This window comes from Perca fluviatilis, chromosome 10 (genome assembly GCF_010015445.1).
Source record: "Perca fluviatilis chromosome 10, GENO_Pfluv_1.0, whole genome shotgun sequence".
Lineage (NCBI taxonomy): Eukaryota > Metazoa > Chordata > Actinopteri > Perciformes > Percidae > Perca > Perca fluviatilis.
This window is the reverse complement of record NC_053121.1, coordinates 16,840,840-16,858,437: the sequence shown is the minus strand read 5'-3', so window position 1 is coordinate 16,858,437 and position 17,598 is coordinate 16,840,840. Positions and strand designations below refer to the sequence as shown.

General features: G+C 41.9%; 1 protein-coding gene across 2 annotated transcripts in view; it reads right to left on the bottom strand.

The window, feature by feature from the left end:
* nlgn3a (neuroligin 3a) overlaps positions 1-17,598 on the bottom strand; it is a 126,178-nt gene that overhangs the window by 67,523 nt on the left and 41,057 nt on the right. For both annotated transcript variants that reach the window (XM_039813766.1, XM_039813767.1), the window contains one exon: positions 11,765-11,914. In XM_039813766.1, the coding sequence (XP_039669700.1) occupies positions 11,765-11,914 (150 nt within the window). The remainder of the gene's footprint in view (positions 1-11,764; positions 11,915-17,598) is intronic.

Here is a 17,598-nt window from a genome sequence, read left to right as displayed (position 1 = left end):
TGATAGTGACAAATGATCACTATGATCTGATCCAATCAAATAGGTGCTGGCTGGTGCCTTTTTGGGAGATCCCGGATCCTGTTCCTGCCTTTGTTAGCCCCTCTGCAGCAGTGCTTTGTGGTGGCAGCTGTGGAAAGTGCCTCCCACACATATGAGGACTGCTGACCTTGGCGGTTAGGCTTGGCCACTGCTATGATTAATGCCTCTACAAGACAAGAAGCAAGTACCTCTACCTGACTGGCCAATATATATCTTCTTACACACATCATTCCTGTCTCAGGACGCACCTGATGATGGACAAATCTTAACCTCCGCCCTTCCGCTTGCTGTACCCGGCTCTTTAATTCTCCCCCTTTCTACCCTTCACAATGCTACTGAGAAGCAATAAGAACCTAAAAAAGGAGGGAGTTTTAGATTCACACACTTTTTTCCATCTTCTCTGAATGATCAAACATGCCGCACTGGGCTCACCTGAAAGGTGTACATGCTGGCTTCTGTTCGATAAGGCTGTTACCTGTACGCATTTTGCCCTGAGGAAGAAAAAGCGCCTGTGTGTTTTTTGGTTATGAAGTTAAAAATCCCTCAAGGACAAATGCACTAAGAAGAAAAGCAATGCTGCCATTAGAAGCCCCATACTCCCTCCTAGAGCAAAGCATAAAGCAAAACAAAGCATTCAAGCAATGAATCACCACAGATAGATCTTTCAGGAGTCATAAACAAGAAGCCCAATACAAGTTGGGAATAGACTAAAGTTATAAAAGTCTCAGAAATACAAATATTCACCATCAGATATACAATATATATCTTGCTTGTGCCATCTCCTGACAGAGTGATATTTGTTCAAAGACTTTGTGCAATTTTCATTTAATTGATTTTCAGTCCAGGAGTCAATATCTGAGTGGAGAAACAAAACAGTAATTTGCAGTTCCATTTACCCAGACTGCAATGTTTTTTTTATCTGGCATTTTGTGCCCCTCAATGTTCTTTAGATTGTAATGTGAATGATTTTGCCTTATTTAGTGCTGCAATTTAATCCATTTACTGTTTTATTAGAGTCTAGAACTTTTCAGATATGTTCAGAAATCTTAGTTCAGTATTTATGTAGTTTAGTTTGACCCAGGGGGTACGGTAACACATAAATTATAACAGCTACACATTCCACGGTCATGATGTTATATAGCTAATGTGTTATGCAATGACACATTAAAGGTTGAGGGGACCTTCAATTTATATCCTTGAGAAACCAAGGTCATTTTGCAATTGCTGGGAAATAAACCAGTCCAAACACGGCCAAGTATAGCAGGTCACACAAAAGCCCCTGTTGCTGTGAATATATTTAGGGATTTACTGGTGTGGCTATTAAGAGGGCATCTGGCTCTGAAAGCAAAGGTAAAGGCCAGCCAGGGATTCACACAAAACTATTTGTGCAAGTTTATAGCCTCTGCCACAAAAACCAAAGGTGAAAGAATAGCTTAATGACTGCATTGGCAACACCTGCCACTGTGCATGCATTGCATTATATAGCCTGTTGGGTACTTTGAGTCTCACACTCAAATACAATCAATTTAACGACTACTTGAAAATATGAAAAAAAAATTGCCAGCTAGTGGCATACCTGGAATTTGCAGCTCTTCCCCTGAATCAGGATTAGGTCAGATTGTGCTGAGGAAATGCCATCTCTTGTTGCTGTACCATGCCATGTCAGTGCGAGCGAGATAGCTGCTCAGTACATATTAGTCTTCTAAAGATTATTTTTTGGGCATTTTCAGCCTTCATTTTTGAGAGGATAGATGAAGACATGAAAGGGGAGAGAGAGGGGGGAATGACATGCAGCAAAGGTCCGCAGGTCGGAGTCGAACCCTGGCCCGCTGCGTCGAGGAGCAAACCTCCACATACGGGCGCCCGCTCCACCAACTGAGCCATCTGGGAGCCCTACATATTAGTCTTTTGTCTTTGAGGAGCCACTCATATCTGTATTCGCAAAACCTTCAATTTTCCCTGCAACTGAATAAGAATAATGTTTACTCATGTTTAGGATGCAAGTTCACAAGAAGCACGTCTTCCATCACAAACAGTAAAGGTCAAACATCCATCAATAAAGAATCTCCACCACAAAAACTGACACAAGGTCGACATTTTCCTTCAGTGAACCGCCGTTCCATCTGTGCACTTCATATTGCCATCTTTGGGTGAAGTGTTCCATTTTTACATGAGACGCTGCAGAGGACCCCTTGACCAGATGAAAGCAATTGTCGGGTTAGCTCTTTGATGTCTTTGTAATGCATATTTACTGTTTTGGTGGGAGTACTGCGATCATCGAAACGTGTTTTCATCTCAGGGCAGTGCTACAGCACAGCTTGTTTTGCATAGCGAAAATCATTACTGTACCGTAGAAACTGATTTCTTAATGTCACAGTTTTCTGAAATGTCAGGCTTATGAAATATAATGAGCTTTGTTCCTGTTTCCATTTGTTGTAAGATGAAAAAGAAGGACACATGCTCATTAAAAATACATCAGAAATGTGAGTTCAAGTCACAACATTGAGGGGGGGATTTGTTGTTCATTCAGTGTAGAACATCTTTACACAACGCTGCTATGATTATTCTGAGCAGGTGGTTAGACTTAAAGAAACAGTACCTCAAAATGTTTTGAAGCTATTTCATATATCAGCTGTTCAACATATCACAACTGGTTATGCTTCATAGCAATGGCAAATAGAAAATTTAATTAAGCATTGTGTCTGTCAGCAGTGGGGTTGGGCTGACCATGTCAAAGTTGGAATTGAGTCAGTATCCATATAATTAGCCCGAATACTGTTTTCTGAGTAATCAAAGGCAAATAAAAAAGGAGTACCTATTAGACTACTTTTATTCTGCTGCCTCACTGTGTTCATATTTCTCTTTCTAACTTAGTAAAGTAAGGTGATTTTGCAGATGTAGCCAATGAAACTGAATGAAACAAATTATCTACAGCTGTGAGCCACAATATCCAATATGCAAAACGTCATGTTATCTTACGATATTTAAAACTATCAACAACAACAACAAAAAAACGGCAGAAATGACGACGTCTTGTTTTGTGGTCGCATTGCTGTCGGTGCTACGTTCAAAGACATTGCATTTCCCATGCCTGCTTTTATTGTAGGAATTACTTGGTTTGCATTGTCATTATGTTAAATAATACAACTATGATGTGACTGCAGGAGAGTGAACAGTAATGCTTGATTACATGCTTGCATTATTTCTGGTAAATCTTGTTTGTGTGTAGGTAATCTGAATGGCGTACGCTGCATATATATGCATATATATATATATATATGCTATATAGCAAGGTAATTATGGAATGTAAATTCATTGAATGGCTATTGCTAAAATATACCAACCATAAGTAGTATCAAAAACAGGGTTTGATTTCCTGAAAATATTAAGGATTATAACTTCAACTATATTAGCCTGTTAAGCTTCAAAATGTCAGTCTATTTATATTGTTTCATCAATCAATCAATCTGACTTTATTTTTCACACATAAAAATGTAGCAATGGTGCAATCGGGGGGGATTGCCTCCCTCCCTCCATTAACCTACCTACCCAACCACCCCTAAATTGACAGAACTAATGTTATTCAAAACAGGAACAAGCTGAACCAATGTCTTGTTTATTTGTTTAAAAAATAATGCATGAAGGCAACTCTGTGAGGACACCCAGTTGGAAGTTCCAGATTTGGGACATTCCCATCAGTGTGTGCAAACACAATTAGTCTTGATTGGTTCCCATACCTCAACAACCGACTAAATTCTTTCAATCAGGGAGGTCTCCAGCATTTGAAACGGCACACTCTCTGGATGTGGTGCAGATTGAGCTGTGAGCTAATCAAACCGCAGTGCCGCAAACTGCATCTGAGAACTTACTTTATGTAGGATTTAATATAGGAATAATTCATTACTATAATGTCCTTTTTTCAACAAACAACATAATCAAAAACAATTTCATGAAAAGAAGACAACCTATAAATTCTTGAGCAGTGTTATATTTTAAAATCATCCTAAATGAAGATTTGAGGTTGCTGCTGTGGAAGTGCTGTTTGATACAATGGCTACATTATTTCTAGGGACTGAGTCCTACTCAGTGTTATTCCCCTTCAATTTTAATCAATACTTTACAAGAGTTTTAAGCTAGAAAGGAAACATCTTCTTGGACTGTGAAAAGCCGAGCACTGAGAAACAATAGGCCCCATCTCGGCCCTGTCTTGCCGAGCCAGACGTTTGTTGCAGTGTGTCTGGCAAGAGCGGCTTAAGAGTTAATTTCCTGGCAGTGATTTGTAGGAGAGCAGCATCAACAAGCTGCTGCAGACTGGAGCATGAAAACCATTACTTAAATCCCTCACTCCCTGACATTAATAGGATGAATAAATGTTTTTGTTCCCTGCTTAATTTGGATGAATTCATCCAAATGAAAATAAAAGCAAGTAAATATCCATCTCAGCTCCTCTCCTGATAATAAAAGACAAAGAGAACTTACTCTGCCTTCGCTTTTTCTTCCACCTACTGTTTGAGAATTGCTCCGCTCGGCGCCAAGCTCATATATCAGATGATAACCGAAATGACTGAGACTGGGAACACTTACTGAGGGAGGCTCTTTATTTTAAGTCAATTCACTCTCGCCACACAGGAGGTTGTCATCCCAAATTTTATTCCGTAGTAACTCACAGAGCGATTTTTGTGATCCCAGACATCCAATGTGACAAATGAGATGCACCCAGACAGATTATATCCTGCATATGTACTCGCAGTAAAACAAAAAAAAAAAGTCATTTCCATGCTCATTTTATGAAAGCGATGCAATAAAATCATGGAAGCAGGAGCATTGTGCATCAAAGAGGAATACACCACAACAACATAGACCCCACTTACACTCAGTCACTTCATCTGTTTTGGACACTAAGTGTCCAATTCATCCAAGATGCATTCAAGAGGGACTGGTTTGAGCTGCTAACGAGCACACGTTATTCTTTTTCTGTTATTTTTGGCAGTTACCAAACAGCTTCAGGTGCATTACATCTGCTTCTGGACTGGAGGAGGGCCGACCCTGATGTGCCTGTAGTCCGGGATAAACACGGCAGATCAGGCAATCAGATTTGTGATCTGGCCAACCGAGAGGCTTATACAGTATGTATATAAACAATTGTATTAAATTATGAACTTTGGATAAAAGACACTTGAAATGACAAGTGTAAATGAGGCCAATGGTTTTAAACCTCAAAAAGGAAGTATCCAGATGAAATCATATAGTATGACTAATTAACCAACATCCTGAAGAATACAGTGTCTGAGTCAGGAGGCAATGAGCAAACTGCACTGTTCAGCTCTCAGTGTAACTCAGCAGTAATTCTTCAGTCAGTGAAAAACAACTATACAAACTTGTGTGATAGACTATCTTTTGCTCTGCAATATTGTTCACACACAGCCATACATATCCTCTGCTCCCCAAATCCCTGGCTACATTACCAACAGACACCATTTTTAGTTTCGGAGCGGGGCATAAGAGAGTCACTTACCACACAGAATAACTCTGACAACTGAACAAATCAATGCTACAGTACATCACCTGCGCTACTGCTTCAGTGCTGCACTCACGTACACTCATACAGTGGGTTTAGGTTATTTTGATTGGATCTAAAACTATTCTTTTGAAGGCCTGAATAACTTGGGTGGACTGAGTCGACAGTCCATAGCTGTGACGGTCCCACTATAAAATGGCTGTGATCAGAGAGATAATAGGAGATAGACATCAGAGGTCACAACTAAACCCTGTGGAAGGTGAAAAACTCTCCACAAGTGCAGACTGTACTTGACCATTCTCCTTTTTGAAGAGAGGAAGAATCTAACCTTGAGTTTTGGCAAGAGAAGCAGCCTTTGTTAATTTTTAATGCATTTGGAAACTAGTAATTAAGCACCCCCCCCCCTCCCCCTCGCAATGGACTGGGAAATTGACATGCTCTGGAGAGCCAGTGAGTAATTATATTTGTAAAGAGCAGTGATACAAGATACTCCCCTCTGACTGGGACTCATTACACATCATTAGAGAGGCGCGGCAACTAGGCACATGCACGCGCGCCACGTTCTGACACACACACACACACACACACACACACACACACACACACACACACACACACACACACACACACACACACACACACACACACACACACACATCCCAATGAGCAGAAATCCCAACACTGTTTCTCTTTGGCAAACAAACTCTGCTCTTCAGGTCCCCTGCCCCGAGCAGAGTGTAAAAAATCCGAACAGGACAGTCCGGACAGTGTAAGACTCTATTCTCCATATCTCATCTAGTGACAATCATACGTGGATCAATAAGTAATTAAAGATTAAATCTAAATTAATTCTCATTCATCAGAATAGTGAAAGGTTCGGATATGAAAGTTTCCAAATGGAGCCTCGGGAGAATTGTGGTCTACCCTTAGAAGCAATAATTACCATTTCAGCAGCGCAAGGCTAAAAGCTGCAGGGGGATGATAGAACGGCACTGGAAACTTAGTGGACTCCTCTTTATTTGCAACTGGAGTGGCAGCGACTCGACACATTTGGGTCTCCATGTTACCTCGTCTTTCCACAGTATTTCTCCTCTCCTTTTTTCTCTCTGGGAGTGTTTGTGTTTCACTGCGGAATCTAAAGCCACCATGCACATATTATGAAACCACGCTGAAATATAGATTACATCCACTGCGGCCTGTCTTTTGGAAAAACACCAAACAAACGCTAAATCTATATTTCATAACGCACTGAGCACCATCTTTCAATAACTTTGCTTCATTTGAGTGAATTGTTGAAAAGCCCTGTAAAGCTGGAAATAGAGCTGCTACAAAAATGGAAGAACGAAAATGTAATTAATGCAAAAGATAAATAAAACGTTCATCGCTGACATTTACCAAGGTTTTGGTGCTGTCCAATTTGTTGAAATTTGCTGGGGAAAATGTTTTTCAATGATTTGTTAGTGAGGGCTGTTGTTTACTGAATATTTTGGGCCTATTGTTTGTGTGAAATTAGTTAGTTTTCAGATTGTTGTGTGTATTTCAAAGGTGTTTACTGCATTATTAATGCCATATTCAGATTGCCCTGGGATGGTGGGAGAGCTATATTAGTGTCAGAAAGCGTAGTTTGTTGCCTTGTCTGCTTTCGCTTTAAACTCATTATCTTGTCTAATTCTCTCTGCCTCCATTATTCCCTCATCCCTTTAAGCAGCCTAATTAAATGAGCTTTCATTTTTTCCATTAATACTTATTTATTTATTTATTCTGCATTTCTACATGTAACTGCGTCACCCAGTGTGGCATCTAAATTACAGTTTGTTTTCTTCTTAAACTATTTAAATGAAGGGAGTCCTGCTGGACAGTACTTGAGTTGAAGAAACCGAGGAAGTAAAAATTGAAGTATTTGTGCTCATCTACTGTACAGTAGCTGTCATATGACATGATGTTACAGTGCAAGTGTAGAGCTTTCAAATCTGTGTGCAGTGGCTAATGTACAGTGTCCAATACAAACAGCTAATCTACTCCACTTAATGCTGTCTAGACAAGATTAATGCTCAAATTGTATTCTAAAAAAACTGCAAAAAAATAAATACATGTAATTGCAATTTCTCATGTTTTGAGTATTGCAATTCAAACTTTATTACTGAAAATCTTCAGACAGCTTAGTGTTAATTAGTGCATCATGGTCTGATTTCTCTCCGGCCTTGGTTTTATTTGGTTTATGAGTATGTTTGTAATAACAGTTTAAAGCTGTACCATGGGGAGATTATCAGACCATGCTACAGCGATGGACATTATCGCTCAACTACATGCATCACTTCTTCTCTGCTCATTTCTCAGAATGGCTGCTGGGGAGCTCACCAAGAGAGCTGCTTTGCGAACTGTGCATGTGTGTATGTCTGTGCATAAATGTGTGTGTGTGTGTGTGTGTGTGTGTGTGTGTGTGTGTGTGTGTGTGTGTGTGTGTGTGTGTGTGTGTGTGTGTGCTCAAAACCACATCTGTATGTGTAGATTATTTGTGTTTGTGTCTCACTGTGTGTTTGTTTGTGTGAATACTAGCTGCGCACACATGCTTACAGTACTATGTGGTGTTTAAGGGTGTGTGTGTGCATGCATGTTAAATGACATTTAGCGAAATGTGGCAGCGAGTGAAGAAACATCTGACTCATAATTGAAGTGCCATGAAAGAAATATGATCAAGAATCTGTATTAGGTCTACGTGCTCAGCTTTAAACCAGCGGCAGCAGCACCAAGCAGCATGCACTGCCAGTGCTCCTACTACCTTACCACCCCGAAGGCTAATTACAACGCTCAAAATTCCACAAAAATGACAGAGGAAAACACAGTGCATCTAAGGCGAGCAATGATGGCAAAATCAATAGGCCGTAGCACTCTCATCTCCATAAAAAAATAAAAAAGAGTCTCAGGATGAATGTAGTTGTGTCTGCATGATTCAACCACACCAGTCATCTCAATGTCCTGGAGGATAAGGCACCACTCCTCAGTCACCCTCCTGCTCTTGACATTAAGCTCTCTGGCCCCGACACACCAAGGCGACCGTCAGCCGTTGGTCCAAGTTAGGCCGACGGTGAGCAACCGTCGCCCTAGTTTGTGCGGTGTGTCCCGCACCGTTGCCGCACGCCGGCCTTCGTCGGTCGAACAGCCAATTCATCTGATTGGCTGTTCGGCTTGAAAACTTGTGATGAAAACAGACTGTGAGAGGTACACACAAGGCTCCTTTAATTTTTTTATCTCATTAGATCAATCATATGCACATTAGAAATGTCAAAACTGGTCAACAATGATGTTCAAATGTCACATTATGTCCATAAGATGGCAAATGTACAACAAGATATACATAACTACTTGTGTAGGTATGTTTATTCCAACAATAACATGTCTTTTAAAAGATCTCTACATACCTACACATTACAAAATATACTAATGTTAATAAACTAATATCCTATACCGTGATATTTTAAATTAAGACCGTAATAGACCTCTCTCTCTCCCTAACAATTAACCCCTAGCAAGCAAGCTAGCTTACTAGCCAGCCGGCCAGCCTCTAAATTAGTAAAATGTACTTCATGTTTAATTCACATGCTCTCATCATAGGAAAGCACATTGCTATTGCCAGATGAGTGACATTTTTGTTTGGCTAATTTTCTGTAACCAGTGTATGATGAAGGCATGTTGGGTGGGTGAAATTAGCATGCTAACGTTGGCTAACGAGCAAGCAGCCGGCCGTCGCGCCACTCCGCTCCTACTGTAGGCAGACTTCTTTGTCGAGAGACAACAGTGAAGTGAAGTGAGTGAAGCAGAGGGACCGTAGGCTCTGTTCCGTTCTGCTGCTGATCAAACAAACGCTGTTTGTTTTGGGTATCATAGCAATGTTATCCGGTTTCCCTTGTTGAATGCGAGAGATGTCGGTTGTACTCTTACACTGTAATTTTTGACCAAAACAAAGGCGACGACAGCTGACGTGAGGTGAAGCCACAGGCAGCCTTCGTCGCCAGTAGTTCCTGGCAGACGGCTTGGTGTTTCAGGGCCTTTAGGATAAGGCTGGTCATATTTTATGTTTTTAATGTTTTTGCCTTTTGATCCCTTAAAGGGAACATATGCTCATTTTCAGGTTCATACTTGTATTTTGGGTTATTAGCAGAACATGTTTACATGGTTGTATTCACCCCCTGTCTAAAACGCTCCGTTTTAGTGCCTGTCTCTTTAAACCCACCTATATAAATAAAGCCCAGTCTGCTCTGATTGGTCGATGTTTCCAGGTCTTCTGCATCTGTGCTCTTGGCATCTCTACACCATCATTGCAGCCGGGGAATGACTTTAACGGCACTGTAGCGCCATTTTCTACCTATATATAGTATAATTGGGACATCACAACTGTGCGGAAGTCCTGACGGATCATTTAAAGGCACCCTTTCTCAATAAGGGCTGTGTGCATTTCTCTGTGGATTGAGCGTTTTGATACTTTCACAGTATTTATACAGCACCTTGAGATGCTTTATAATGAAAAAAAAGAGGGAAATCTCACTTTTTACAATATTGGCCCATTAAAACAAAGCAATGTCTAGTTATGACACCTCATCAGAGATTGTATATTTCATACATTGTAGATGCCCGAAAAGGTAAAACTATTCAATGTTTAACAAAAACAAATAAAAGACTGCGGAAATTTAACATAGCAGCCATTTTCCCTTCTTCTTTCCTATCTTGTTAATCATCCTGTGACCGTTCAGATTCATTTAGTGACCTCTTATGGTGCCCATATACATCTGTGTTGGGAGACACTGATACAGCTAAATAAATACTCACTAGCACACCAGTGAATACTAAAGCGATACTATGAACTTTAAAAAGGAAGAAAAAGCACAGTCATTCCGTTCCAAATAAAATATTTATAAGTAATAAAACACACAATTCCCTTCACTCAGGGTTTTGCTGCAAGAGTCTTACTTGGTCTCGTATGACCAGTGGCTCATGCTAGCTGATTTTAGCAAACTTTAGATAGATATTGCATTGTAGACAGTACTGTCAGGTCTCTACTACTTCTCTGCTGGAGTTACATTGCATTGTACTGCTGTTTAGAAATACTCTATTTAATCTGCAGCTGAAGTGTCCCCAACAAATGCAATATTTACCTCTTTTTGAGTAACGTTTGCCAAAAACTATAGTTCCCAGCTGTGTTAGGAAATTACTTACTTGAACTTGGAGCTTGAAATGGAATTATATATTTGTGACTTGTGAAGATTTAATTATTTACATCTTCACTTAGAACCAATACACTTGCAGCTGTGAGCAACATACAGTATGGAGAAGTCTGACAGTACTGAGAAACAGAGTTATCAATTGTAGGTTTTGAGATCTGTTATGGGATTTGTTGACCAAAGGAAACATAGAATAAGACTTTATCACTCCTTTATGTTAACAGCAGCCAGCCATAGTCCAAATCTGAGGCAATACTCTTAACAAGTATGTTGTTATATTCAGTGTTTGTAGTCAGTAAACACAAAAAAAAAATTGTGAGGAGGAAAATCAGCTGTGTCAGAGAGATGGATGGAAAAGGTACAAAGCTTGGGTAGTGTGCTAACAAACTCCATTTTGTGTTGCTGCAGCTGTTTCCATGGAGCTCTCTCTCCCTCTCGTTTGCTCTCTCTCTCTCTGCCTCTCCACTCTCTCTCTTTCTCACTCACCCCCCCACACACACACACACACACACACACACACACACACACACACACACACACACACACACACACACACACACACACACACACAGTGTCTGAAAGAGGATTCAGCTGTGTGAGTCAATCTGCAACCAAATGCAACTCAGAGAGAGAACCCCTCGTTCTCTCTAACAGACTCTTCTCCTCTCCATCTCTCCAGCATCACGCCCATCTCATCATTTTTCCCAACCTTATTACAATAATTTCTTAATTTATTCTAAACCCCAGTCACAACAACAAACCCACATTCAGCACACTCAATTACTGTGATTTTGATACACGAGCACCACATCAACAAGAAGCACAGGAACCAGTGTTTTTCCCTCAGCCTTATTTTGAGTGTATGTGGCAATCAGCAGTGCTCATTACACCTAGCTGCCCTATAAAGATGGCACAGAAAAATGTCCTTGAAGGAGGAGGTGAAATAAAAAAAAGAAAAAAAAAAAAAAAAAGGAAAGGGAAAGATGCTTACCGAGGACTCCGACACGATAGTTGAGAGTGATAACGATGACATTTCCGTAGCTGGCCAGGACGCTCCCATCGATCATGTTGCCAGTCCCCTCCATGTAGGATCCTCCGTGGATGTAGACCATCACAGGCTTGGCCCCAGTATCTCGTATGTCTGCAAGAGCGGCCATCATTAACACATTCACATTGTCGTCCACCCACTCCGATCAAGGGTCAGCTCAGATTCAGATACAGCAGATACAGAGCATGGTGGCCACAAACAGACAAGCTGACAGTCACCTCTCAGATACCAGCTGTAAGGATACAGTCTGCTGGCCTACTAATAGAAATGGAGGCAATAGCCTTACATGTCAGCTCTATGGGAAACAAATTAATGTCCACTCATTATGTTGAGTTCAACTCCATTATAGTAATTGGTCCTTTACCATATAAAATATTTATGATATAAACCAAACTATTAGGGTTGCATTTGGTTTCCCGTTGCCTTCCAGGAGGCAGACCCACTTTCCAATATACACACGCAGGAAGCCATTAGGGAGAATAAAGAGAGAGGTACTCTGACACATCTCCTAAGCAGGGAGAAGGCTAATCTGGCTTGACAGTGATGGGGAAAATGCACCGGCTAATTAAACAATGCTACCATGCACCTCCTTTTTACACAGGCCTATCTCTGGGCAACAATTTATTTGCACAGTCTTGCTTGGCATTGTAGGCAGTTAAATTTGGTAAAATGTTGTTTATTCTATTCCCGAAGCAGGGCTTGATATCCAGCTGGAGCAACATTCCAGCCGGATAAAGCACATCCAGAGGTAGAGGGAAGAAAAAAGCCTCTGTTTGAGGAATAGACTGAATTACTGGCTGGCTAGCTAGAGCTGGGAGACAAGACAAGAAACTCTCTCTCATTTTCACTCCTGCTCCCCCCGCGTTCTGTGTAGCTTCTCGCCTTCCCCTCCCTCACTTTGTATCGCTTTCACTCACAGACTCTCCCCTGTCTCTCCCTGTTTCTCTCCCGCCTTCCCTCCATCTCTGTCCAACTCCCTGCCTCTCTTTTTTTTTTTTCCTTAAGCCCTGAGAGTGGTGAGAATGAGAAGGGGTGGGAGGGCAAAAAGTGAGGAAGACAGAGAGAGAGAGAGAGAGAGAGAGAGAGAGAGAGAGAAGGAAGATAGAAACAAAGAAAGGAAGAAAAATAAAAAGGAAAGCAAGGAATAAAGATATAAAATTAAGAGGGAAAAATCTAAAAAAGAGAGAAAGCAATGGGCTCAGATTTAAAAGGGTTGTCTTGTATTCTGGTTGCTATGGTGACTGAGAGCCAAAATTCAAAATCCTCAAGAACAGCTAATCGCAGACCACATCCTCCACAGCCCAATCTGCATCCATCTGCAGGCACTGCTCGTTGTTATGCACTCCATCACATTAGCATGCCTAACACCGAGGACAACTACTTAAATGCATTTTGTAGAGACACTGTTTTTCTGTAAACCCCATAGCAGAGCTCAGCCTTGATTCACAGGTTGTTGTTTTTTTTTTTGTTATTCCCTTGGTTATTCATGGCCCTGTTACGTTTAAAAGCAAAGCAATAACTTGTATGTGATGTGGACTTATTTATGTCTTTCTTTATCTTGCTGGTATCTGAGAAGGCTACACAGTGAAATGTGATTTATAGCTGACACTTCTCTATGCACACACTTATCTTAGACAAGGGGAGGGGGGATGCATGGGGTGAGAAAGCATGAAAGGTACAGTCAGAGAGAGGAAAAGAGGGGGCAGTAGAAAGGCAGAAAAACAGCATATCCTACACAAGGTACTCAAACAAATAGGCCACAGAAACAAGGAGAATGGCAAAGAGGAAGACGGAACAGGGGGCAGAAATAAGAAAAAGAGATTAGTCATGTCAATGTTATCAGTCACCTCTTTTGTTGATTCACATCGGGTCTCCATGACAACAGTTAAATGGCTTAGGGAGAGCGATACAAAACATTGCAGCTCCACTTGTTCTAATCTATTTGTTGACTTGATCTGATGCGGGGGGTGTCACACAGATGTGATATACAGTTCTCACAGACACTGATTTGTGTCAGAGGAGAATATAACAGATCCCAATTGGGACTTTGGTTCAAAATGAGAAATAATAATCCTTTCTAGATGCATCCACATGTGGGCTGCAGCACGGAATGACTAGAGGTAATAAGGTGAGTAGCTGTTTTTAACCAATCAGATCAGAGCTTTATCGGTTGCTGCAGACGTCCCAATCTGGTGTAACAGGTGACTAACTCGAAAAAGCTGCCTCCTGATTCACTAACTTCTCCAAGGCAAACACATCATTACATCAACAGAAATATTCACAGCATCACAATGTAGCACAGAGCTCTGTGCTAGAAAAGAAACAGAGATAGGTTCATTAATGCACAGACTGGTATATTTGCAATAAAACTCACATGCACAACGAATTGAAAAAAAATAAAAAACAAGAAACAAATGAACTCATGATGATAAAGAAATCTGTGCGTGATAGAAATGCAGATGAAAGCTGATGTGCAATGAAGAGTGAACTGAACAGAAATATATACGTATGTATGTAACACATCATTTTCTCATATATTTCTCTCAATCAGATCATGCAGCATCTACAATACAGGGACTTACACTCCCAGCACATATCATACAAACAGCAAATAATTGTATCACAGTAGAGAAAATGAATAAAAAATCGCCAATAAATAAATGAAAAAGCCTTCAGTTCACTGCACCGGCTTAAATAGAAGGTTTGGGCAGTCATACCTACAAATACATCACAGGGCATGCATTTTAGCAAGCCCGAGGAGCACAACCTTTCATAGGTGCATCACGGTGGCTCTGGACTGATTGGAGTGTCAGTGGGAGGCATGAGTCAGGCCTGAACTGAGCCTCTAAGCGTTGTTGCTGCAAGTGAAACCCATCAGGAGGGCTGTGAGCACTCGTTCCCTCCGCCTCCATCTTATTTCCTCTCCCTCCACTGTACCTCCACCTTTTTGTCCTTTGACTCTCACTCCATCGAAAACAGTCAGTCATATATAATATCTGACGTTAAGCGCCCCCAGAAGCGGCCTTGACACTCTGGAGTGGGACAGGACAAAGGCAAGTGGAGATAAGTGTCGGTGGCATTCACTGTGTCAACACTTGGTGAAACATGGTGGCTGTCAGCGGCTATCAGTGAGGTCTGAGGTGGGGGGGGGTGACAATATCCTGATGTGGCAGGACATGACATGCACCCTACTGTAGTGCTCTTGTCAGGCCAAGCTTCACGCTTCACTCATGACAAGTCCATTACTGGCCATGTTCACATTTAAGAAGTGCATTTAGTTTAACTGGGGAGCTCCTTGCAAAACAGGCAGTGTAATTACACCAAATTATACAGCAGCTTGTGCCGTCGTACAAGTCACTGACAGTATTCTGAATGTCACCGAAAGTCTGCTTAATATTTCCTTTATACTGAATTAAATGAGCTAGCACTGTGTGTGACTGGGCCTTGGAGGGGGGGGGGAAAAAGCCTGAAGTGAAGGAACACACAGTAACAAATGTTCCATTTTGGACTCACAGAAGACAGGGAAAGGAGACCACAAAGAAAAAATTGCTGTTGCAAAGCTGTTGCTATTTTAAGCCAGTGGACTTTCAGAGCCTGCACATGATCAGGAGTGATGGGATGGGCAGGAAAAGAGCACCTTACAGTTGGAGGATGTCAGACTCCAACGTGTTCTCCACAACACTTGACATTTCTGAGAGCAACTGAGGTATGACTTATGCATATAAAGAAAATCTGAACATAGCACTGGGTATATGAAAATGAGATGTGTGTGCCTCTTCTATGCGTCTTGACATCGCTACAGTAAAAGCAATGGGAGGAATAACCTTTGAGTGAAGGTGACTTCCTGCTCCCTCGCTGGTGTGTTAAATATGATGTTGGCAACAGGGAAGACAGAAAGTGGTGTGTATGAGGACAGAGAGGAAAGAGAGGTGGGGATAGACGCCGGCTGAGTAAAATGAAAGAGAAGACACGGTGAGAAACCTACAAGGCTATTAGCCAAAGCCCCCTACAGCTAGCCTGGATCTAGATGAGAGGAGGAGGCTGAAGAGGTGCTGTCATCTCTAACAGACAGCTGCTTACTCCTTGAGTGAACGAACACTAACCCTTTAGTCTTTCAGGGAAGCCTGCTGTCCTTGGTGCAAGCCACAAAAGCTGATGCTATACTGTACAAACCCACTGAAGGGGTTGAGGACAGAACACCAATAAACGCATAACAGAAGAGCACACAGCACAAACCACCTCAGACGTGCTGTAGCACTGCATAAGGAAAGTGAATTAAGTCAAAGCTGGTCTCTGCTGTTGAATCATTCTCTAGATTTATCAAAAGCAGCACGCTTTTACATGTTTTATTACGTGGCCGAAGGGGGGAAATAGATGACAGCAACAGTCTGGGTCTTCCATCCTTTGAAATGGCTCCAATGATGCCATTGTGGATCAGTCATTAGCAGCAATGCTTATCTTGGAAAGAAGCTGAGGAGCAGCAGCCTTCCAAATATCTCTGCATAAATGGACTTCAAGGGGCATGATTCCTCAACCCTGCCACATCACAGAGAATAGGATAGCGGCAGAATGGAGAGAATGGTGTGTGAATTACCCCCACTGTCGATTCGCCAGTCTCCAGCCTGCCTGAGCTGAGCTGAGGGCTTTGCTGGATGGGGATCCAGTCAGGCCTGTGCAATGGAATTAATGGTAATACCCAGGCAGGTGGAGCTCAGCTCTGCTCCTTGGCACAGCCAACGATGGAGAGCTTCTCTGGGTGGGTGGGGGTATGTGTCTGCATGTGTGTGTGTTGTCTATTCCGTGCTTGCTTCTAGAGCTTGGAAGCAAGCATTGTTTATGTGTATAAGTGTGTGCATGCTTCACTGGTTTAATTGATGCGAGTGTACATGTCTGAGTGTGTGCACCCTCACGCTGGGTGGAAGCATTCCTCCTGATTAGAGCTAGAGTCTCAGAGTGCCAAAGACAGACAGACATGCACATACATCCCTTTTTCTTCAGCTGGAGAGGGCCGAGGCAGCAGTGGTGCGAGACACTCTAGGGGTGCAGTAGGGACGCTGCCTCTCTCAGCCTAACACTGGGCACAGTACCTCTGCACCACTGCCATGTTCCATCTGGGAGATTTAGTTCCTACACAACCTGACTTCCTCTACTTACATGACCACCTTTATCTAACAACAGCAGGTGATTGAAAGCTTGCGCTTTTTTTACAGTGCAATAACCGCCTCTGTAAAACTGAGTCTTGATTGTGGGCCGATTGAAAATCACAGCAACTTGGCCCACACACTTGTGTTGCTGGAGGAAGTGTTGCGTAGAATTTGAATGTACTTTGGGGGTGCCAGGGGGTTGACTGTTGCTGCTCAGACAGACAGGCGGACACACAGAGGGACAAATAGAAAGACACAGGAAGGGACTGACAGACTGAATGGCTTAGAGGGGGAGCCTCGGGGACAGCCAGCGGACAGAGAGAGACATACAGTATAAAAAAAAGGTCATTATATTTCTCCTACATATTTCATTTTGCTTATCTCCTCGTCTCAGTTGAATGTTTTTATTGTCTGTTCCACTGACTTTTTATTGTACATTTAAATATTACTACTCCATTACATATGTTACTTACATTTCTTTGGCAATGTGAGAAATCCTTTATTGTTCACATAAAACGTAGAGAATATAAGATTGTGTCTGGAGGGTTATAACAGGCAGGAGGGCGGCTCAAATATGGCGGAGGGAGGGAATAAGCCCAGGATAGACAGACTGCCAACTGAGACAGCATGGTA